Source organism: Ursus maritimus, unplaced genomic scaffold (assembly GCF_017311325.1).
Source record: "Ursus maritimus isolate PB19 unplaced genomic scaffold, ASM1731132v1 scaffold_6, whole genome shotgun sequence".
In the NCBI taxonomy this organism is placed as follows: domain Eukaryota; kingdom Metazoa; phylum Chordata; class Mammalia; order Carnivora; family Ursidae; genus Ursus; species Ursus maritimus.
Window position 1 is genome coordinate 34,128,179 of NW_024426774.1, and position 21,030 is coordinate 34,149,208.

The 21,030-nt window shown below is 52.7% G+C and overlaps 1 protein-coding gene across 1 annotated transcript in view; it reads left to right on the forward strand.

Moving 5' to 3' along the window:
* Positions 1-9,735: 9,735 nt before the first annotated feature.
* GPAT2 (glycerol-3-phosphate acyltransferase 2, mitochondrial) overlaps positions 9,736-21,030 on the forward strand; it is a 12,824-nt gene continuing 1,529 nt past the window's right edge. Inside the window, exons 1-15 of the mRNA XM_040623691.1 lie at positions 9,736-9,763; positions 12,333-12,649; positions 13,316-13,389; positions 13,815-13,919; positions 14,159-14,287; positions 16,579-16,678; positions 17,067-17,200; positions 17,517-17,616; positions 18,253-18,372; positions 18,544-18,626; positions 18,971-19,089; positions 19,843-19,913; positions 19,996-20,254; positions 20,344-20,492; positions 20,675-20,752. Of these exons, the coding sequence (XP_040479625.1) occupies positions 9,736-9,763; positions 12,333-12,649; positions 13,316-13,389; positions 13,815-13,919; positions 14,159-14,287; positions 16,579-16,678; positions 17,067-17,200; positions 17,517-17,616; positions 18,253-18,372; positions 18,544-18,626; positions 18,971-19,089; positions 19,843-19,913; positions 19,996-20,254; positions 20,344-20,492; positions 20,675-20,752 (1,866 nt within the window). The remainder of the gene's footprint in view (positions 9,764-12,332; positions 12,650-13,315; positions 13,390-13,814; positions 13,920-14,158; positions 14,288-16,578; positions 16,679-17,066; positions 17,201-17,516; positions 17,617-18,252; positions 18,373-18,543; positions 18,627-18,970; positions 19,090-19,842; positions 19,914-19,995; positions 20,255-20,343; positions 20,493-20,674; positions 20,753-21,030) is intronic.

Consider the following 21,030-nt stretch of genomic DNA (forward strand, 5'->3'; position numbering starts at 1 on the left):
CACTCTCGCCCACAGATCTGAAACAGAATGCACACATGCCAGCAGTCCATTGTCCGAGGGAACTTGGGAGCTGTGGGCTGAGGAAGCCTCCCTTCATCCAGAGGGATAGAAGGCGCGGATAGTGCGGGGAAGAAACCCAATGCAGGCTACCACGAGGCCAGGAGAGCCAGAGGGGGCAGCTGCTTCCGTCTCCAAGGGCTCTCCAGCTTGGGTCCAGTCCTTCCTGAGGTCTGACTGCTCCTCTTGCCCCATGGTTCTGCCACACATCCTCAGGATAAATGCCCATCCCCCTCTGAAGTTGAATGAATTTTTATCACTTGAAATCAAAAGAGCCTTGAGTATGACACCCTTCCCATCCCCATACCAGCCCTAGGTCCCCAAACTAGCACCACAGCCTTTGGGGGACCCTTGCGCATGTGGTCCTCTTCTCTCCCCTGTGCCAGGCAGATGAGGCTGCGGAAGCTCAAGACTTTCACTGAGCTGCCGGGATCACAGAGGGCAGCAGCAAGTAGCGCTGGACTGGTCCCAAACCTAGTGGCCCATGTGGCTAGTTGTCCACCCAACAGCCATTCTCCCTTTTCTCTCCCTCAAAGCCATGGACAATCACACAAACCAGTATGACCAATGACAGGTGTCCTCTGAGTGGGGCTTTCCTGCGAGACCCAGTGGCTCTTTAGTATGGCCCTTCACCTTCCCCTCATTCCTCTCTGGGCCACGAAGCTCTGCCTGAAAGGGCATCGGCCATCCTGTGACCATGAGGACAAAGGTCCTTGCCAAGGATGGCAAAATAGGAAGCTGAAAGGACCCTGGTCGCAGATAACTCACCCCAACCGCAGTGGCCCCCTGCTTCTGGACTTCCTATTACTTGAGAAAGAAAGCCCCAAAGCCTTATTTGCTTAAGACAATATTGTCAGGTTTCTATGCTTTTGTTATATGAGATTGTAACTGGTCCTCGCCTGTGTCCTTTGGGAATTTTGGTCATGGATGAAGTTTCCTGGTAGGAAAGGAAAGGGCTTCAGTGACCCTCTAATGTCACCATTTTGTCCTCTCAGGTTTGTAAGGACGGATGGAAGGTCGGCAGGAAACTTAGTCTTCCTTGATGCTCTAAAGGGTGAATTCTAGGAGGATTCCTTCATCAAAGAGGAGGAGAACCTAAAGGAAGATGTCCAGCATTGGAGCCATTCTTTTCATTTTACTGATGAAGAAACAGCTGTGTGTCAGTTAAGGTATGGTCGGCTACAAGAGAACTCAACCAATGGAGGCTTAATTAAATAGGAGTTTATTCTACTCACATAACAAATCTAGTGGCTTTAAGACTGCCTCTCAGCCCAGTAAAGTCAAAGTGTGAGGCTGGCAAGTCTGAGATTTTCTTGGTATTTCCTGCATGGTTGCAAAATGGCTGCCACAGCTCCAAATATCACATCCTCACATACTGATGAACAAAACTGGAAAGAAGGGAGAAAGAGGGGGAAAAAAAGGAGGGAGCTTTCCTTATAGAAGAAAATCTTCCCCAGAAGGACCACAGCAGAGTCCCCCTTCTTTCTCATTGCCTGGGAATGGGTCACGTGGTTACCCCTGGTTGCAATGGAGGCTGCCCAGGCATGTATTTAACAAAGGGCAGAGGTGCAGCCACAACTGTTTACACAATCGTGATCCCTCCTCTGGCTGCACACATGGCTACCAAGCCAAATCAGGGCTGTGTTTGCAACGTGTGAAGAGAGAATGCCTGCCAGGTGGGGGACTGACAAGGGGTCCGACTTATCCAGGGTCAGACATAGACTAGTGAAGAAAGCACCAAGGCTAGAACCCCAAAGCCCTCTCCCCTGATATCTGATGGGAAGAACCTCTGCATCCTGATGCAGCAGATGCTGCTGGAGTATCAGAATCGGGTACTATTGGGGTAGTCTACACCCTTTAAGCCAGTGCCCTCTGCTGGAGACTGGCCAAGAGTGAGTGTGTGATGAAATTCTGGTCGGTGAGATATGACAGAAAAGCAGCTGGGGGATTCTGGGAAAAGTTCCCTTACCCTTAAAAAGATGTAACCAGGGGAAACAACAGCAAAAACGTAACCAGGAAGAGGTGGTCTCCTCTGCTGTGTGGAGTCACGTCTGGATGTGATGCCTGGAACTGTGGCAGCCATACTGTGATCATGAGAGAAGCCGCTCTGAGAACAGAGTTGGCCCACTGAGGACAGCGTGGGAAGGGAGAAGAAACCTGCTTCTCTACTAATGACACTGTAGCACTGAACTGACCAGCCCTGAGCTCTCCTGCCTTGGGTCTTCCTTGTGCAGGAAATAACTTTCTTTTATGGCTTAAGCTCCTTTGAATTGGGCCTCCTATCCCTTTCAGCTGGAAGTATTCTAACTCATCCACACATCTCCCTCTGCTCCATTTCCTGCTCCAGAGGCAGGGGCAGACCAGCAGCAAGCAGCCCTATTCTGGGGGAAAGCGATGCTACCTGTTCTTTGCCCACGCAGTCGGAGCTCAGCCTCTTATGGCTGCCCACAAGAGCCACGAAAAAGGCTGAGACCTGTGTTCAAAACCACAGGCGGCAGGGAAGAGTGGCTTGAGGGGAGGTGTTGCAGGGGCCGCATAAAGAACGGTCTTCAAACCCCCCAAGCCTCCCCCTACCATAGCCCTGCCCAGCCCAGCTTTGCCCCCAGTGCCCCTGGAGACAATGCCAGCAGCCACCCGCCAGCTGCTTGTGGGCCGGACGGGGCAGAAAGGCTAGTGGCTAAGTGCTGGAGAATCCCCAGATCCTGGGGCTGGCCCAGAATGGGTTTTTGTTGAGGGATTGTGACCGTCTGTCTCTGAGCTCTCCTGGTACAAGATGCATACAGGCCAGTTAAGTACTTTTCTGGCAACTGATTACATAGATTTGCTTCCATGTGAGCTCTCTTGCAATGACCCAGGACCCGAAGAGGGCCCTCCCTCAGCCATTGGTGCCGAAAACACTCTGAGCATGCTAGCCACTTTGCGTTCTGGGGGAGAGACTCTGCCAGGGAGAATGGCTTAGAGACAGGCACTTCCTGAGCCATTGTCTTTCTCAGAGGAAATGCGAGAGGGCCTGAAGGTCGCCACTCCCCCCAGGCCACCCACCTCCCCAAATGGCAGATCTGATCATTCCGCTCAGAGACTCCAATGGTGCCTGCTGCCCCGGGACGGCCGTGCCTGAACAGGCAGTAAGGAACCTCACGTCCCGCTGTTCTATCTTCATGTTGCCGAGGTTTGCCATTCCCTGTATCAGGATTCCCACTCTCCCAGGTGATTCTGCCACCCCAGTGTGGCCATCAGAGTCACAGGGACTGCTTCAGGCACGGGCATGTGACTCTTTCTGGGCTCCCCAAAAGTGGGTTAGTCCTGGGGCTTTTGTGGAAAACTCTGGGCAAGGGCTCGTTAGCTGGAGAGTATACAGCTGGTGTTGCTGGGGACCAACATTGTCCCACAAGGGAGTCGGCGTAGGAAGGAAAACAGCCCAGAGGAAAGCAGATTGGAAGAGCGCCCACAGACATCCTGATGACATTATTTGAGTACCTGAATCCATCTATACCTGAAACCTACCTCTAGACTTTTCAGTGATTTGAGTCAATAAATTCCCTTTATTAAAAAAAAAAACAACAAACAAAAATGAACAATTGTAGCTGGGCTCTCTGTCATTCCCGTTCAAAGCCATTCATTACTCATATAAAGGCACGACTCCCTGGCAGGCAGAATTAATCTCTCCTTTATTGTCCTCTCCACGCTTACAGCACTTACCCCACTTTGTTAGCATCGGCTGCTCCTTTCTCTCCGTGCCCAGCTGAACTGGCCCCTTCTGCGGGGAGCGGACCTTGTTCCGCCTCAGCGCCTGCTGGACCTTGGGTACCCTTCATTATACTCTCAAGTGGAGTTAAATTCTGTGGCGCATTAGCAGCTTTGGTCAACACAAAACCCCTCTCTTATTTTCTTTATTCTCTTTCATCTCTCCCCCACCCCCATTCCCTTCCCCTGCAGAGGCAACGCGCTAATGGGACTCTTTCCTCCACCTCCTTGTCGGTGTTCTTGCAAAATGGATATTGTCTTTATGGCGTTTTTTTTTTTTTTTAATTTCTGCCAACTGCAGTGTTTTGGTTCTCCTGTTGTTTCTTACATTTTAAATCCAGCACTAAGGCCCACCTGTGTTGCTATGTGTGCATTTAATCTCTCCTAGCTGCTGCGTAATTTACGGTGGGAGCCATTCCCATTTTTCTTTCCACTCTCCCTGGGACGGACACCTGTATTCCCTCTGACAACCCGTGTCCCCCTCACCACCACCAAGAACTCTGCAGCGAATAGCATGCTATCCATGCCCTAGGGACCTGTGTCCACTTCTTTTGCATCCATATCTGGGAAGGGAGTTGCAGGCTTGCAGGGCTCTGTGCCCCGCATGGCTGCTCTGGTCTACCTTCCCACAGCGGCAGGATCCCCACATTTCCACCCAACACTAACCCTGGCTTTATCCAGTGACATTTGGCCTAATAGATTGCATTAGTTCTCTACTGTTCTGTAACAAGTTACCACAAACTCAGTGGCTTAAAATAACATGCATTTTTTTACCTCCCATTTTCTGTGGACCAGGAGTCTAGCTTAGCTGGGTCTTCTGCTCGGCCTGCAAACAAAGTATTGGCCAGCCTGCATTCTCATCAGAGGCTCCAGTAGACAAGGATCTGCCTCCAAGCTGCTTTGGGCTATTGGCAGAATTCTTCTCCTTGTGGCTGTAGAATTCAAGTTGACTTGCGTCTTTGGGGTCAGCGGGAGAGTCTCTGACCTCTACATCCTTTTAAGAGAACTCACCAGGTTAGGTTCGACTCACCTAGGATAATCTCCCCTTTGATTAACTTAAAATCAATGCTAGGGGCTTTCATTACATCAGCAAATTCTCTTTGCCTTTCCCATATTGCATAACCTCATCAGAGGTTGACATCCCATCACCTTTGCTATATTTCATTGGTTAGAGGCAAGTTTAGACAGTCCTGCCCATATTCAAGGGGAGAGAATTATACAGGGCTTGGGCCCGGGGACTCCCGTGTTGTTGGTTTTTAAATTGCGGTAAAGGATCCATAACATAAATCTTTCCACCTTAACCATTTTAAAGTGTACGATTCTGTAGCGTTAAGTATATTCACACTGTTGTGCGGCCAGTACACCATCCATCTCCAGAACACTTTTCACCTTGTAAAACAAACTCTGTACCCATTAAACACCGACTTAGCATTTCCTTCTTGCCCCAGCCCCTGGAAACCACCATTCTACTTTCTGTCTCTATGAATTTGAATACTCTAGGTATCTCATACAAGTGGAATCATATAGTATTTGTCTTTTTCTGATTGCCTTATTTCACTTCGCATAACAGCGTCAAGTTTCATCCACGTGGTAGCATGTGTCAGAATCCCCTTGCTTTTTAAGGCTGAATACTGTTCCGTTGTGTGCCTGTCCCACATTTTGTTTATCCATTCACCTGTCATGGACACTTGTGTGGCTTCCACTTTTTGGCTGTGGTGAATAATGCTGCTATGAACACGGGTGTGCAAGTATCTCTTAGGGGTATGTAGCCCGCATTAGAATTGCTGGGTCACGTGGCAGTTCTATTCTCAACTTCCTGAGGAGCTGCTGTAGAGCTTTCCTAGCGGCTGCACCGTTGGACGCTCCCACCAACAGTCGCACACGGCTTCCGGTTTTCCCACATCCTCACCAGCACTGGTTTTCTGTTTTCTGAGTAGCCATCCTGATGGGTGCGAGGTGGTAGCTCATTGGTGGCTTTGATTTGCATTTCCCTAATGATTAGCAATGCTGAGCATCTTTTCATGCGGTGGCCATTTGTATGCCTTCTTTGGAGAGAAGTCTGTTTGGATATCTTACTACAATCTGCATTTCTCTAAATGATTTTGGCCATGTCCTCGTATGTTTCTTAGCTTTGGGGGGATTTCCTCTTCCAAAAAGTCCATGCTTGTATCCTTTGTTCATTTATTTTTCTTGCGAATTTGCAGGAGTTCCTTGTATACCGAGGCTGTGCTAATCTTGTCAATTTTAGACTTTGCACATGTTCTCTCATTTTGCCAAGTGTCATTTGGAACAGATATCTTTCATTTTGACATAGTAAAGTCTCCCCCCCCCCTTGCATTTTGGACTGTGCCTTGAAATTTTTCCAATAAATCTTTTCCTCGCTCTGAGTCTTAAAGATGTTCCCCTCCATGTGTTTTTTTTTCTATCAAGGTTATAATTTGGCCATTCACATGGACTCTTTAACCCACCATCCGAGCACCCACCTTGTATGGGATAACATTGTTTTTCTCTATAAAGTGAGGCAGAGTTTTCCCAATAAGAATAGCCGACTTGATGCACCTTTTACTGTAGATTAAGCTTCCCTAGAACTAGGGATTCTTCTCTGCACTCTGCATGTTGTCCCAATGGGTTGTCTATTCTTTCACTAACACCATACTGGTTTTTTGTTCGTTTGTTTTTAAACAACGTCATTGTAGTATGCCTGAATATTTGGGAGAGGGAGATTCCTGTCCACCCCCCCCCCTTTTACTTAGGCATCCATAGACCTTTATCTCTCCTCACACATTTCAGAGTAAGTTTTCATAGCTGGAATTTTTAGTGGGATTACAGTGACATTATAGATTAATCTAGGGAGAAGTAACATCGCCATATATTTGGCCACCCCTCCCAAGAGCATGAGATGACTCTAGTTGGAGGGTGTCTATACACACACTTTGCTCCCACCTAACAAATTAACAAGCAGTGGATGGAGTTTGCTAAATCAATGCTAGGGAGGAAATCTCCAAGGAGGAAGAAAGAATGGGTCTGGAATGCTCCTCAGCACCACTCCCTCCATTCCCAGCCAAGCTGGGCAATAGGAAGGAAACATCCTGTTACAGAACCTATGTTCTTTGGGTAGATAAAACCCAAGTATGATGGAGGAAATGCATATGGTGGGAAGTTGAGCTTCCCACCCAGAAGGATTGGGTTCCCCTGAGGTGGGCACAGGGGTGAGGGGATCATAGAACAATAGAATAATTCCTGGCTTTCCCCAGGGTCGCCCTGGCCAGCATCACATGATGGCACCGGCTGGTTCACCACCATCAGTGAGGTTTGGAGGATTGATCATGCTTTTCCAAACCCATCCACTCCAGTCTTCCTGAGCCACGTTCCAGGAGTGTGAAGTAAGTAGACAGATTATTATTCCCAATCAATAGAAGAAGAGAACTAAGGTCCATAGAGAAGGAAGTTTACTCATTATTCAACAAAAATTTATCAAAAGTAGACAGTGCTGGGCCCTGGAACACAGCAGAGACCAGACAAATGGTCCCAGCCTAGTGTCAGTAAGTCAGCAGCAGAAACCATGATGGGTGTGTTGCTTTTGTCAGCCAGCACCACTTCCCCGAGGGAACCAACGTCTCCACATCCCATTCCTGCTGTAATAGTCAATGATGATGTTCCTTTCACTATGCAGTTAGGGAAAGGGGGCAGTGGTCTATGTGGAGCCAATATGGCACCATACTCCCTAGACAGTGACAGAGTGGACAGGGCCCTGTAACACAAAACACCCTCTTCCCTCAGGCCATCCACTCCTTAATTTTTTACACTATTTCTGGTCTTCACAGAATCCCAGATTCCTATTACTATACAAGGACTTCATATTCTCTACTGCCCAATCCCCATCCCCCACCTTAGCTTCTTGGCTCAAGTTTTCCTCCACAGAGCTGCCAACTTTGGCCAGGGAGCAAGTGGCCTGTGAGGTGAGCATCTGTTTGCAGCTTCCCAGCATCCATTTTCCCACTTTCCAGCCACCAGTACCTAGATTCCACTCCTCAATTCTCAGCTGTGTGCTTTACTGCAATATTTAACAAGACTTTATGGAAGTTTCTGGAATAATGGAAGGGAAGTACAACATAGAGCACAACCAATAGTTACCTCTAAAGGTGATTGTACTGAGCTCCTAGACTGGGGAGGAAGGAGAAGGGGAGTGGTGGTAATCCGAAAGGGGTCCTTTCTCCAGACCCCCTGGTGAGCCCGAGAGAGAGGGGCCAGAACCCCTTTGCCCAGATGAATGCCAGCCTAAGTCCTCTTTTCCAGATGATATACAGCAGGAAGACCCATCTCATTCAGGGAACACCAGCAGACTGCCAACCACAGGGAGGGCCTTTGTCTCTCTGGGCCCAGGGAGTCAGCTACATGCATCAGGACATGCTAGGTGAAGTGATCTGGCCTGAACCCAGCGTAGGGCTCCTGAGTTCCAGTCCAGGTCGGGTGGGGCCAAGCCCAAATGAGCTTCTCTGTTTCTCCCAAGGTTAGGCCAGCCATAGTCATTCTCCACGGCAGCTGGCCTGCAGATCTGGCTGCATGGCAGCCCCAGGTTTTTTGCACCTTCTCGAGGAAGAGCACGCTGAATTCTTAATACCCCAACTTCGATCCAGGTCTGAGAGGTGATGCTTCTTTTCGAATGTCCAAATTACAGCAAACAACAAAAACAAAACACATTTCTTCCAAAGAAGCAACATGACAGAGAACAGAACTCTGCTCACGGACACACCTGGTTTCTACTGTCATAATCTGTGCAACTTTCCAGTCTGAAACATCTTGGGGATGCTTGGGGCTACATCTCAACAATAAATCTCCCTCAGAAGGACAAGGGGGAACCTACCTCAGACAACTGTGAAATTCAACTGCCTATACAGATAGTGTTTCCAGAACAAAGGGGGTGTCAGGTAAATTTAACTCTGTACTCTTAGAAGGCAGCTCTCAACTTCTAAATAAAGGTGGTTTTGTTTTTGTTTTGTTTTGGCCTCAGAATCTCAGGGTCTAGCTGTGGCCAGTACACCTAGATACAAAAGAAAGCAAGATGGAGAACATGGATTTCGCAACAGGCGCTGACTGGACACCGCAAACCTAGGTTAAAGTCAGTGGACGCCTGGGTAGCTACACCCTAAGTGGCACGAAGAAGGCATCGAGATGGCTACACCCTGGAGGTGGGGCAGTCACATCAAGGACGGTGAGTCAAAGAGGGGGGGATGAGAACCACCTTCTCTCCTGCCCAGCCAGGCTTCCATGTGGTTTTGCTCATGCAGTGCCAACAATGTTCTGAAACTGTGGGATTCTCTTTTGCGACAAATGAACTGATTACATGGGGGGCAGTGCAGGAACACAGCGGTCATTCCTTTCCTCATTTATTCTATATGGTTTGCCTGCTACTTGCTGCTCCCCTGCTGTGTGTTGGAGACAGTCAAAGCTCACTTGGAGCTTAGGGTCAAGACAGGACTCTGGTATCAATCAAATAACCACACTGGTCACAGGGCCAGCTGAAACCCAGGCACCTAGTGACTGCCGCGCGTCCCTGACTATGCTCTTGAGTTCTAACCAAGGAGGGGAATGACACTGGGGAGGCCTGCCTTGTTTTCCCGTGATCTGTAACTGACTCCTGGTGATTCTTTCTTTTGTAAATGTTCCCAACTCGGAATTTTGCTAGACTCTGAACTCCAGCCGGGAGGCCATGTGTATGCTGGGAAAGGAACTCTTTCGTTAGAACCTGGTTGCCCATGAGTCCTTGTTCAAACCTCGGGTACCCCGGGTCTCAAGGACATCTCCACGGATCCCCACGAAACCGCACGACCTGCCCGGGAGGGCGAGCAGGGCCCGCAAGCAGCCTGCTGCGCACCTACGAACCTATGCCCCACACGCAGTCAGCTCGGCGCGCCCGCCCACAGCAAGGGTCACATGGCCACGCTGCGCACGGCGCTGCGTGGTGCGGGGCACCAGGGGGCGGGGCTTCGGGCCCGCGTGCATCCCAATTGGTTAAACGGGGCTTTCTTTTAGCCGGGAACGCAGAGCCCGCCTGCCCCAGCCTTCGTGCCTTCCGGTCGCCTCACAGGTAGCTGCTTTGGCGGGAGTTGGCGGCGGGTGTGAGGTGAGAACCGTGGGTTTGCTCCCGGGCTGGACCAGGTAAGACCAAGGGCTTTCCCAGTGTGGGAGCCAGCTCGGACGACCTTCTGGGGGGTTGGCAAGGGTTGGATGGAGTGCCGACTTGCAGGGCCTGCCGAGCAAATGCGTCCATCTGTGGGGTCCGTCAGGGGCCTCCCCCCAGCCTAGACCCAGGGGAGGCGTCCAGGTCTGACGTTCGACCCTGCCACTGGCGCCTTTTCTTTTGTCTGGGGTCAGCTCAGGGAACGCTTGCTGGGAGTCTGGTGAGAGGCCCGAGTTCCGAGCACCCCCACCCCTACCCCGGGAGAACGCCACGTTCAAGCCGCGGTTCTTTGTAGGGAGCAGACATTCCAGACAGGGACCGGGTTTGGATGTTATCCCTTGATGAAGGGCTGCAGACGCCGCGCAGACGGGCTGGGCATCAGGTGTTGCCGATGTGGCAAATGGGAAGGCACGTGCTGCAGGGCTCTGGGCAGCTCGGGGCGGGGGTGGGGGCAGTTGCAAGCCTGAGAAGCCAGGTCTCAGGTTTTGGAGTTTTGTTTAATTTTCAATAACAACAGCAGCTGGAAACCCCTTTTTCTAATAAAACACGCTGACTAGTCTTAAATGTTGAGGTTAATTCATCAAGTTTTAGAATATTATATGGCTAAAGGAAATACATACATGCACTACATTTGGCCTTTAGGATGCTAGTTTGCCACCTCTGCTATAGGTGTCTGGGGAGGAGGGGGCGTCCAGGCAGGAGCTACAGAGTGACAGAGATCCCCATTTTGGGGACTTGAGCACTAGAAAGTTCTACCCCATAACTGACCTCTGGATCTTATAAGCTGAGTAGTTGACTCAGTTGGTGAATGGGAGTTACTCCTTGCTTTGTCTTTTACGCTGGCCCTTCAGGGTTAGCACAGATCTAATGGGATGAGGTTTTGAGAGTGGGGGTGGTCTGAGGCTGGGGAGCAGGCATCCTCCTTGCAAAGGAGGCAACCCCTCAGATTGCAGCCTCAGCTTGGGGACTCTGTGCCAAATGTCTGTGAATGGGGCTGTAAGAGGTTTTTCAAAGTAGGAAGTGCATTTGGAATGAGTCTAGCAGAGCGTATGCACTGAAGGAATTTCCATCCTCCTACACCTTGGCTTCATAGATCTAAACTGTGCTAATTGGGAAGAGGAGAGACCCAGAGGAATGCTGGGAGGGGAAGTTACAGTCTCATCTAGCACTTCCTGGATCCCTCCTCTGTGCAGGGCTGACTGCTGTGCATATGGAGATGTGTCCACTGCAGCCCTTGCCCCCAGGAGACTTCCAGATGATGTGGGGAAATGAAACCTCGGTCCTGGAGGAGGCTTCTTGCCCAGCAAGCTTAGGCTGGGGGAACCAAGGAAGAAAGGAAAGAACTAGAGGGTGATCCAGATCCATCATGGATTTAGAGCCATGGACAGAATTTGTGGGATGGCGGGGAAGGGAGAAGGCACTTCCACATGGATATGTGCATTGTGTGGTGGGGTAACATAAATAATTGGATGAGCCTACCCATGAGGGACATGTTAAGAAATCAGGGTGGAGGGGTTTTTAACATCCAGTTTCTAGGCTGGGAGGGGTTCAGTGTTGTTTTGCGGACGATAGATGTTTGTTAATTCAGGGGAATATTGTGGTGGGAAGGAGGGGCTGAGGAGATACCAAGTGGGAGCTTTTGTGGAGAGTACTAAGTAAAAGGGGATCCATTTTGGAAAAGTCTGTCATGTCCCCAACCAGGTGAGCATTCCTTGGGAACAGGTCTGTGTGGCATTTCCGTGTTCTGACCCTCCACCTGTCCCCCCACCTCATACCCTATGCCCACATTCCTGTAATGGTTGGATGGATAAAGTACTGTCTTGTGCAAGGGAGAAGAGCCGCTGAGCAGGACCTGGTAGCCTTGTGGCGATGGTCCTGTTCCTCTTTGGCAGTCTGATGCTTCCTGCCAGTCCAGCCTTATTCTTTCCCTGTGCACAGAAGGGGTCTCAGTCTCCATTACAGCCCCCATCTGTGCTGTGAGATGGAAGGGTGGCTGCTGCTGGTAAGACAGCTGATCCCCTTCATATTAGCCTGAGGGAGCCCCTGATCTGCACACCGAAACCTTTTGAGGACAGTTGGCTCCTTTGTGGGGTATGGGGTGGAGCTTTGATCTGAGCCAGCTTCCCTTCAGCTTCTAGCCCAGCTTCTCACCACTGCTGGCTTGGGTGTTGTCTATCTGTCCTGGGGTTGAGGACTTGGGGGGGGGGGTCACTCCGGGAACTTCTGGTTGTTCCCCAAACTCCAGTTCCCCCTTCATCCTTCTTCCTCTCCCCCAGGTCAGGTTCCTGAGAGAGAGAGAGAGACAGACAGACAGACACACGCAGCAGTGGCTAGTTCCCAGATTTTATAGGCCCCCACGGATACCATGTTGGAAGCCAGACACCAAATCCAGCAGAGGAACACCCAGAACAGCCAAGAGGTAGGGTGTACCCTCCCATTCCCAAAATACCCTCTGTCCTCTCACCTCCCCTTCTGTGTCCCCTCACTTCTGGAGCCTCCTTCCCTCTGCCAAAGATTTTGCGTCCTCTGATTTCTTCTGTGACCTTTTTCCAGACCAGCTTGTGGTCCTCAGGCTTTGGGATGAAGCTGGAGGCTGTTACCCCATTCCTGGGGAAATATCGCCCCTTTGTGGGTCGCTGCTGCCAAACCTGCACTCCCAAGAGCTGGGTGAGTGATGGTAGGGCTGGGCTCCATCAGGGAAACTTGGGGAAATTGACTACAGGAGCCATGGCTCTGGGAAGCAGCTTCCTTTATGTTCAGCCCTCCTCAACCCATGCCTGTGCTCTTGTCTTTCAGGGGAATGGATGCACTTGTGTTGGTTGTGTTGTTGGTCAGGGCTGGCTTCCAGGCCTTCAAGAGTTGGGTGGGGTAGTGCAGAGAGAGGAGATTGGGCATGGCCAGAGGACGGGTGTCTGGCCAGGCCTGCATGAGTCTTGTTCAGTTCTGGGGACACTGCCCACTTAAAGTCACACAGCACTTAACACATGCTTGAAGATATCCTGCATCCATACCTTGTGCTGTGCTGATGAGCCCCAGGGTCCTGGCAGAGGACCTACGTGTTCTCTGCTGTTGACAAGAGAACTTCTCAGAGACTATATGCTACTCTCCAAGACGGGGATTCTGTAGAGCATGCAGCACTTCCATTTTGACTGTGGGACCCTTTCTCCTGAGTGAGTCTTGGGATCTGAGAAGTGAAATGCTGTACTGTATTTTGTCTCCTGGTATACTCAATACTCCCATCAGGTGAAGCCTACAGAATATAGAGTGGGGGCTTTCCTTCGTTGTTTTGTGAAGGCCCCCAAGGACATGCTGTCCCTGGCCCCTCTCCTGCAGGAGTCCCTCTTCCACAGAAGCATAATGGATCTAGGCTTCCGCAACGTGATCCTGGTGAAGGAGGAGAACACCAGGTAGTCAGAGCTGGGAGGTGGGGGGAGGGTGGCGGGCAGGGTCCTTGGGTACAGGGCTGCTGGAGCCGTGTTTTGTGCTGTCATTATTTTCCTTTTGTGGAAAAAGAAGGGCCCCTGCCCTCTGCTCCATACCCACAGGTGGGGAGAGGCAGGCTTGGAACTCTCCTGCAGTTGCTGTGAGCATTTATGGATTGCCCACTGTGTGTCAGGCCTGAACCTGTATCCTGTTCAGGGAGAGGGGAGGGAATGGGGCACAGATGGGCAGGTGCTGCTGCTTCCTGCTCCATGATAAGCCAAGCTCAGGTGTTCCCAGGCCATGGGACTCAGGTGTGATCCCTTCCTGGTGGAATACCCTCTGTAGACCGTAGTGGGGTACGGGCCCTCTAAAAGATCACCACCCTCCCTGCCCTGGGGGCTGTGTCCAGGTTTCGGGGCTGGCTGGTTCGGAGGCTCTGCTATTTCTTATGGTCACTGGAGCAGCCCATACCACCCGGTCAGGACGCCCCACAGAAGATCATGGAAAGCACTGGGTGAGGAAGCAGGGATTGGAGTCTGGCTGGGACTTTGAGACCCTTGAAGGGATGACCAACATTCTAGGCAGGGGTGGTTTTAGAGGGTTGTTTTCTAGACCGTTAGCTTTGCCTGGGGCCCTTAAAGATGGAGGATAAATACTGGAGTCTGTGTTCTGGGGATGCTGTGGTGCTGTGGGAAGTTACCTGAGAGATCTTAGGTCTGCCCCAGCCTAACACCACTCCCCCTCACACCACAGGGTGCAGAATGTCATCTCAGGGAGGGTCCCAGGAGGGGCTGGGGAAGGCCAGGTACCAGGCCTTGTGAAGAAAGAGGTACAGCGCATCTTGGGCCATATCCAGGCTCCGCTCCGCCCCTTCCTGCTCAGGTAACTCTGGGCTGAGGGGCACTCTTTTCTGGGCTGGGGCCTCTGCCCTTCTGGAGAGTGGGTGTTGGCTAGGTTTGGGGAAAGACTGGACTCCCCTCCTGGGGAGTTGGATGGTGTGTTTACCAGAGAGCCTGAAGGGAGCCCCTGATCTGGACATTGTGAGATCTTTCAAGGACAGCTGGCTCCTTGATGGGACCGGTCAGGTATGGGGTGAGCCTTTGATCTGAGCCAGCTTCCAGCCCAGGTTCTCCCCATTGCTGGCCTGGTGTTGTCTGTCTGTCCTGGGGATAGGGGTTTGAGGGTCAGCCCAGGAACCCCTGGTTGTGGCCCAGACTCCAGTTCCCTCTCTATCCTTCTTCCTCTCCCCAGATCAGGTTCCTGTGGAGAGGTGAGGTGGCTGGTTCCCCCATCTTATAGGCGCCCTCCTGCATTCTCCCTCCTGCATTCATCTGGCACAGATCTGAGTTCCTCTTAGATGCAGGGTCTTGTTCCTGGAGAACGGAGGGATGCACAGGGCAGAGTAAACATATGGCTGCAAGAAGGACAGAACAAGGGTTAAGATTGAAAACAGGTGTGGGGGGAGGAAGAGACTTGTAAGATAGGGACAAGGGGGGAAAGGAGCCAAACTTGAGGGGGCAAGGATGGAGGGAACAATCCTACTAGAGGGAATGGCATGAGCTATGGCCATAAGAAATGGCCACTTTTGCTCATGAAGCTGTGGTTGGAAGCTGGCAAGTGAGGGAGAGAGCTGTTGGAGACAAAATTGAGAGGTAGAAGGGACAGGATATGCAGGGCCATTCAAGAAGTTTGGATTTGATTTCTAAGTGCAGTGAAAACCAATGGAAAGGTTTTAAGCAGGAAATGCCAACAAGGTGAATTGGGATCAAGAGTAGAGAACAGAAGACTATTTGGGAAGCTTTGTTAGTCCAGGTGAGATGCCATGATGAGGCATGTGGTGGTGACAGTAGGGGTTGGAAAAATGGATTGAAAGACACCAAATTAACAGGTGATGGATTGAAAGGGTGAGGGTGGGGGCAATGAGGGAAAAAGGGACAAATCATGGGAGAGCCAGGGTTTTGGGAGAGCACCTGGTGGTATGGGTGGAAGGGGCAGGCTTGGGGAGGAGTGAGTTTGGTCCACAAAGGATATTTTGGACATAGAGTTTCAGATGCCGGACGTGTCGGTGGAGACACTGAAGAGGCAGTTGCTCATGAGTCTGGAGCTCAGAAGAGGCTGGGGTCAGGAACATAGATTTGCAAAGCTTTAGCATACAGATATTTAAAACCAAGAGATGAATGAGTCACTAAGGGAAAGAAGGCACAGCTGTCTTGAAAGTGCTCAGTGGTCAACTGCTTACTTAGGACAGGAAGTAGAGGTGGTTGGTAACTTTGACCAGACCTCCATGTGTCAATTCTTTGACTTTGCTGAGACTTCCAGTCCCTTGACCTGACAACCTTTACACCAGCCATCAGCCCCCTTCTTTTCTCTTCTTCTCTTCTGGCCTTGCTTCGATTCCAGGGCTCCTCATGATAATACCCTTGGGAGGGAGTCACTTGTTCTGTTTGAACCCAGCTACCTGCCTTCTCTGTACCTAAGCAGTCAAATGTTTCCTTTATGAGATTTTCAAAGAGGCACACAGTGTCTGCCGAGACTGATCCAGACTGCTCCTTCTTGGATTTACCCACTGTTAACTGATGGCCCCATCTCATGCTTCATGGAGAAGTAGAAGCCATTGGATGAGGGCATGCTGCTTGTCCACCACATCTCTGTGCTACTTGCATCTACGCTTCTGTCCTCGTTCAACACCAGTCCCCCCATTGGGCCTCTGGGGAATGCCTCCTCAGAGACTTGGCCCTTTTAGTTATCCCCTTTTTGTATCTCTAACTCCTTCCTTTGTATTTCCTCTTTCCCTGCAGTTTCCAAAGACCAGGCTGGGCTATGCCTGGAGAGAGTCTTGGTCCTCTAATTTCTTTCAGGGTAAATGGAGGCAGGGAGATGCTCTGAAGCTGATTTGAGACAGTTGCACCGTGAAGTCTTGGGAAAGTAATAGCACCTCATAGGCATGGGCTTTGGTGTCAAGCCTGCCTTCCAGTCCCCGCATTAGCACTTCTTAGCTTTCTCTACTACTCAGCAGCTTCTGTAACCTCCCCATGCCTCACTTCCTTCTTCCATAAAGTGGGGACAGTAATAGCACTTGCCTTACAGGAATGCTGGGTAGCCTCCTGAGGGGTCTTGGGCCCTGCCTCATGGGCGGGGCCCTGACATACCTCAGACTGGGTGTCACTCTCCAGGCTATTCAGCTGGGCACTGCTGCGGTTCCTGAACTGTGTCTTCCTGAACGTGCAGCTCCACAAGGGCCAGATGAAGATGGTCCACAAGGCCGCCCAGGGAGTAAGGCCCGCCCTCCATTGGGATGGGGATGGCGGGAACAGAGGAGCAGAGGCTAGGCCAAGCCCTAAGTTGGGACCAGCCCCATCAGCTGGTGGGAAAAATCCACTGCTCTTTGATGACCTTCTCTTCGTGTCTCACGGTCTTGCTCCCATGGGGCTCCCTCTAACGTCTTTTCATCATGGTCTTAACAACCATTACGTCAGTGCATTACCTTAAAAGTTGTTGACAGAGCTCCTCTACTTTTGGGAAATGTGCTCAGAGGAAGAACTGCTCAGCTGAACCCTCCCTCCCTCTGGGGCTGCCCTGGGTCTGGAGGTGCTGGGTTTCAGCTTCCTGCATCTTCAGGGTGGGGGCGGATTGGCACTTCCCTCTGGCTCTCCCCAAGCAGGGCTTGCCGCTTGTCCTCCTCTCTACCCACAAGTCACTCCTGGATGGGATCCTGCTGCCCTTTGTGCTGCTCTCCCAAGGCCTGGGTGTGCTCCGTGTGGCTTGGGACCCCCGCACCTGCTCCCCCACCCTCAGGTAAAAGCCTTGTGCCCCTAGACATACAGGGGAGAAGTTCCCAGCCTGGGTAGGGGTGTGTGGGGATGTGTACGGGGGTGTTGCTGGCAGCAGTTCCCCAGAGGCCTTCTTCCTGGTCTTTCTGCTCCCAACTCTGTCATCTCAGCCTGTGGAGCTCAGGTGGAGGGTCAGCTATGAGCCTTAGGGCCATGCCTGGCTTCAGGGTGTTCAGGTAGGACCCAGGCTGGCCCTGGTGGGCTGAGGATCTCACTGGCCTCCTGCCCGATCCCATCTCCTGAGCCCCTTCTCTCATCAAGCTTTGCCTTGTGCCCTACAGAGCTCTGCTAAAGAAGCTTGGGGGGCTTTTCTTGCCCCCAGAGGTCAACCTTACCCTGGACAGCTCGGAGGGGGTCCTTGCAAGGGCTGTGGCCCATGCCGTAAGTGCCCTCAGGGTACCAGTGGGGTCAGACCACAGTACAGGGGCTTGTTGCTGCTCTGGTCTTGATACCTGCCTCCCCCAACCCCCCTCCAGGCTATGGAGCAGCTGTTGGTCAGCAGGCAGCCCTTGCTCATATTCCTGGAGGAGCCCCCTGGGGCCCAGGGGCCTCGGCTGTCAGCCCTGGGCCAGACCTGGCTGGGACTGGTGGTGCAGTCTGTCCAGGTGGGCGTCATCCCAGATGCCATGCTAGTGCCAGTGGCCATCACCTATGACCTGGTTCCAGATGCACCTTGTGATGTATACCACGTGAGTCCTGCCCCTGGTGACTCTAAGTGGACACCATCTCTAGAGAGGAGACACATTGTGTCCTCTGGCCAGCTCCCCTTAGGATTAGAGTTAAGCGGGGAGTGCAAAGGAATTCTGCCCCTCCAGTCATCATCCTGTGGCACTTCCCAAGGCCCTTACACTTATCCAGTCATTTCGTCTTCTAAAGACCCAGTTAGGGATTTCTCCTGTTATGGATGAGAAAATTAGCTTGAAGAGGTCATGGTCATGTACCAGTTTGGGCCCAAGATAAACCAGAGCAGAAAGTGCCCCCAAGCAGTTTGCTCACTCAGCCCCTCCCTCCCTGCAGGCCTTGACCCCACTGGGGCTGTGGACAGGAGCTCTGGCTGTCCTGAGGATCCTACGATGCTGGGGCCGCAGCCCCAGGGTCTGTGTCCGTGTGCACCTGGCCCAGCCCTTCTCCCTACAGGTATGCAGCCTGCTGGACAAGGCTGGGAGTACCTGGGGTCTGTCCCAGGGCTTCTGGTGGCCTGGCCCTCAGAGCCTCTGCAGGGATAGCCTTGCCTACCTCAGGTGGGCTGTGTGCAGGTTTCCTGGTGGGCCAGGGCAGGCCATCTAATAAGAGCCTTGTCCTGGGCAGGAATACACCATCAACGCCAGAAGCTGCTGGGGCAGCAGGCAGACCCTGGAGCAGCTGTTGCAGCCCATCGTGCTGGGCCAATGGTAGGGGCATGGGAGTGTGTGGGTCTTGGGGGCAAGGCAGGCAGCCCTTCAGCCCCAGCTTGTGATCTGGCACCCTCTTCCCCCATACCTACAAACACATCACCAACTCCAGCCTTCCCTCTCCAGATATCCATGGGTCATCTAGAACAGAACCAGGCACCCCCTTGCCTATAATCTGACTGTGGGACATGGCACACAAACGTGGAAGGGCTAGAGTTACATGAGCCACCTCTTGCCTCAGGAGTGGGGATGGGGAAACACCCTCACCTTTGAGAAAGCTCTGGGCTTCCCCACAACTGTTTTGAGGTTTGGTCCCTTTATCGTGTAATCTGTTTCTATCCCAGTACTGTTGTCCCAGACACTGAGAAAGAACAGGAGTGGACTCCAGCAACTGGGCCCCTTCTGGCACTTAAGGAAGAGGACCAGCTCCTGGTCAGGAGGCTGAGCCGTCACGTCCTAAATGGTGAGGGGGAGTGTCTGGGCCTTTTACGGGAGGCTCCTGAGCAGTCCCTCTACTGGGTCAGCCAGTCTTCGGGGCCCTCCGTTCCAAATGGGTTTTTGCACCTGACATCCATTCCTGTGTGGCCCACTTGGGACATGTGAAGAGGAGTGGACCCCTCCCTGCTCCTAGGGAACAGGGCAGCCAGGGAGAACCTAGGGAGCCATTAGATGAGTGCACAGGGTGGCTAAGCTGTGGAGGGTACGTGCAGGCTGGATGAGCCACCTGCCCAAGGTCATACCTGGCCCTTCCTTGTGCTCATCACTTCATCTGAGCCTGGTCTCCTTAGTTGTAAATGAGGGCGATGTCAACTGCACGGAATTAGGCACATAATAGACTTAATAGCACCCTCTGTACCAGACACTGTGTTAACAGAATTCTCTTTATTACTCGAGTGCCCTTTCTGTGACAGAGACAGTGGGCTGGTAAGTGGGCCTGTGAGAGGCAGGGAAGGTCCCTGAACTCCCGTCATGTATTGATAAATGTTGGTTTTCCACAGGGAAGGGTGGCGCTCAAGGACCGGGCCTTCTCTCCCCTTGCCTGGGGTAGAGTTGTGTGTGTGTGTGTGTGTGTGTGTGTGTGTGTGTGTGTGTGTGTGGCTGCTGCCAGGGGGGTGTCAGGGGTACTGTTCTTGACTAGGAAGACTTGCTGGGGCGGTGGAGGGACTAGGCCACTGGGCCTAAAGCCCTGACCAGCATTTCGTACCCTCGGCCCCAGCCAGCGTGACCAGCTCGGCAGTGATGAGCACGGCCATCATGGCGACACTGCTACTCTTCAAGCACCAGAAGGTAGGGGACAGAGTGCTAGGGGGCTGGGGGAGGGGTGTGGCCCTCCTGCTCAGCCCCTGTACTGCCCTGCCCCCCCCCCCAGGGTGTGTTCCTGTCCCAGCTCCTGGGGGAGTTCTCCTGGCTGACCGAGGAGACACTACTGCGTGGCTTTGATGTGGGCTTCTCGGGGCAGTTGCGGTGCCTCGTGCAGCACACGCTGAGCCTGCTACGGGCGCATGTGGCCCTGCTGCGCGTCCATCAGGGGGACTTGCTGGTAGTTCCTCGGCCGGGCCCAGGTCTCACACACTTGGCACGCCTGAGTGCCGAGCTGCTGCCTGCCTTCCTGAGTGAGGCTGTGGGTGGTGAGTCCCCAGGGCTCGGGCTGGGTGGGACACATGTAGGGGTGAGGTGAATGGCTTCCCTCCTCGTGCCCGGCCCTTTCCTCCCCCAGCCTGTGCTGTGCGGGGGCTGCTGGCAGGCAGAGTGCCGCCTGAGGGGCCCTGGGAGCTCCAGGGCATTGAGCTGCTGAGCCAGAACGAGCTGTACCGTCAGATCCTGCTGCTGCTGCACTTGCTGCCCCAGGACCTGCTGCTGCTGCAGGTCAGGCCTCTCCCCCCACCCCGCATGGCCCTGGGCCTCCCCCTCTCGGTTGTGGATATCAGGAGGGGCTGGGCAGGCGTAGGCCCCTAAGTCCTATGGAGGTAGGTCTCCCTTGCCCCGCCTCTGACCAGGCTCCTGCCCATGGCCTGGTTCTGAGGCCACATCAATGCTTTTCTCCTCAGCCCTGCCAGTCTTCCTACTGCTACTGTCAGGAAGTGCTGGACCGTCTCATCCAGTGTGGGCTCCTGGTTGCTGAGGAGGTAGGCAGGGCAGTGGAGACAAAGCCCCGGTCTGGGTTCTGGCCACCTACTCCCACCCGGAGTGCTGTGGGGGTGGGCGTGCCCCTGGCCTGGCAGACAGGGAGGCCTGGGTCCTGCCTCTGCCAGTCTTTGCCTTGGGCTTTGCCCTATATGCCCTATCATGACAGCACTAGACAACTGTACCTCCAGGTCCTTTGCATGCCTCCTGCCCCCTCCAGTTCTTGTCCACAGAACTGTGGCCCTTAAAGGTCGGTGCTCACTTCCTCTCGCCCTGCAAG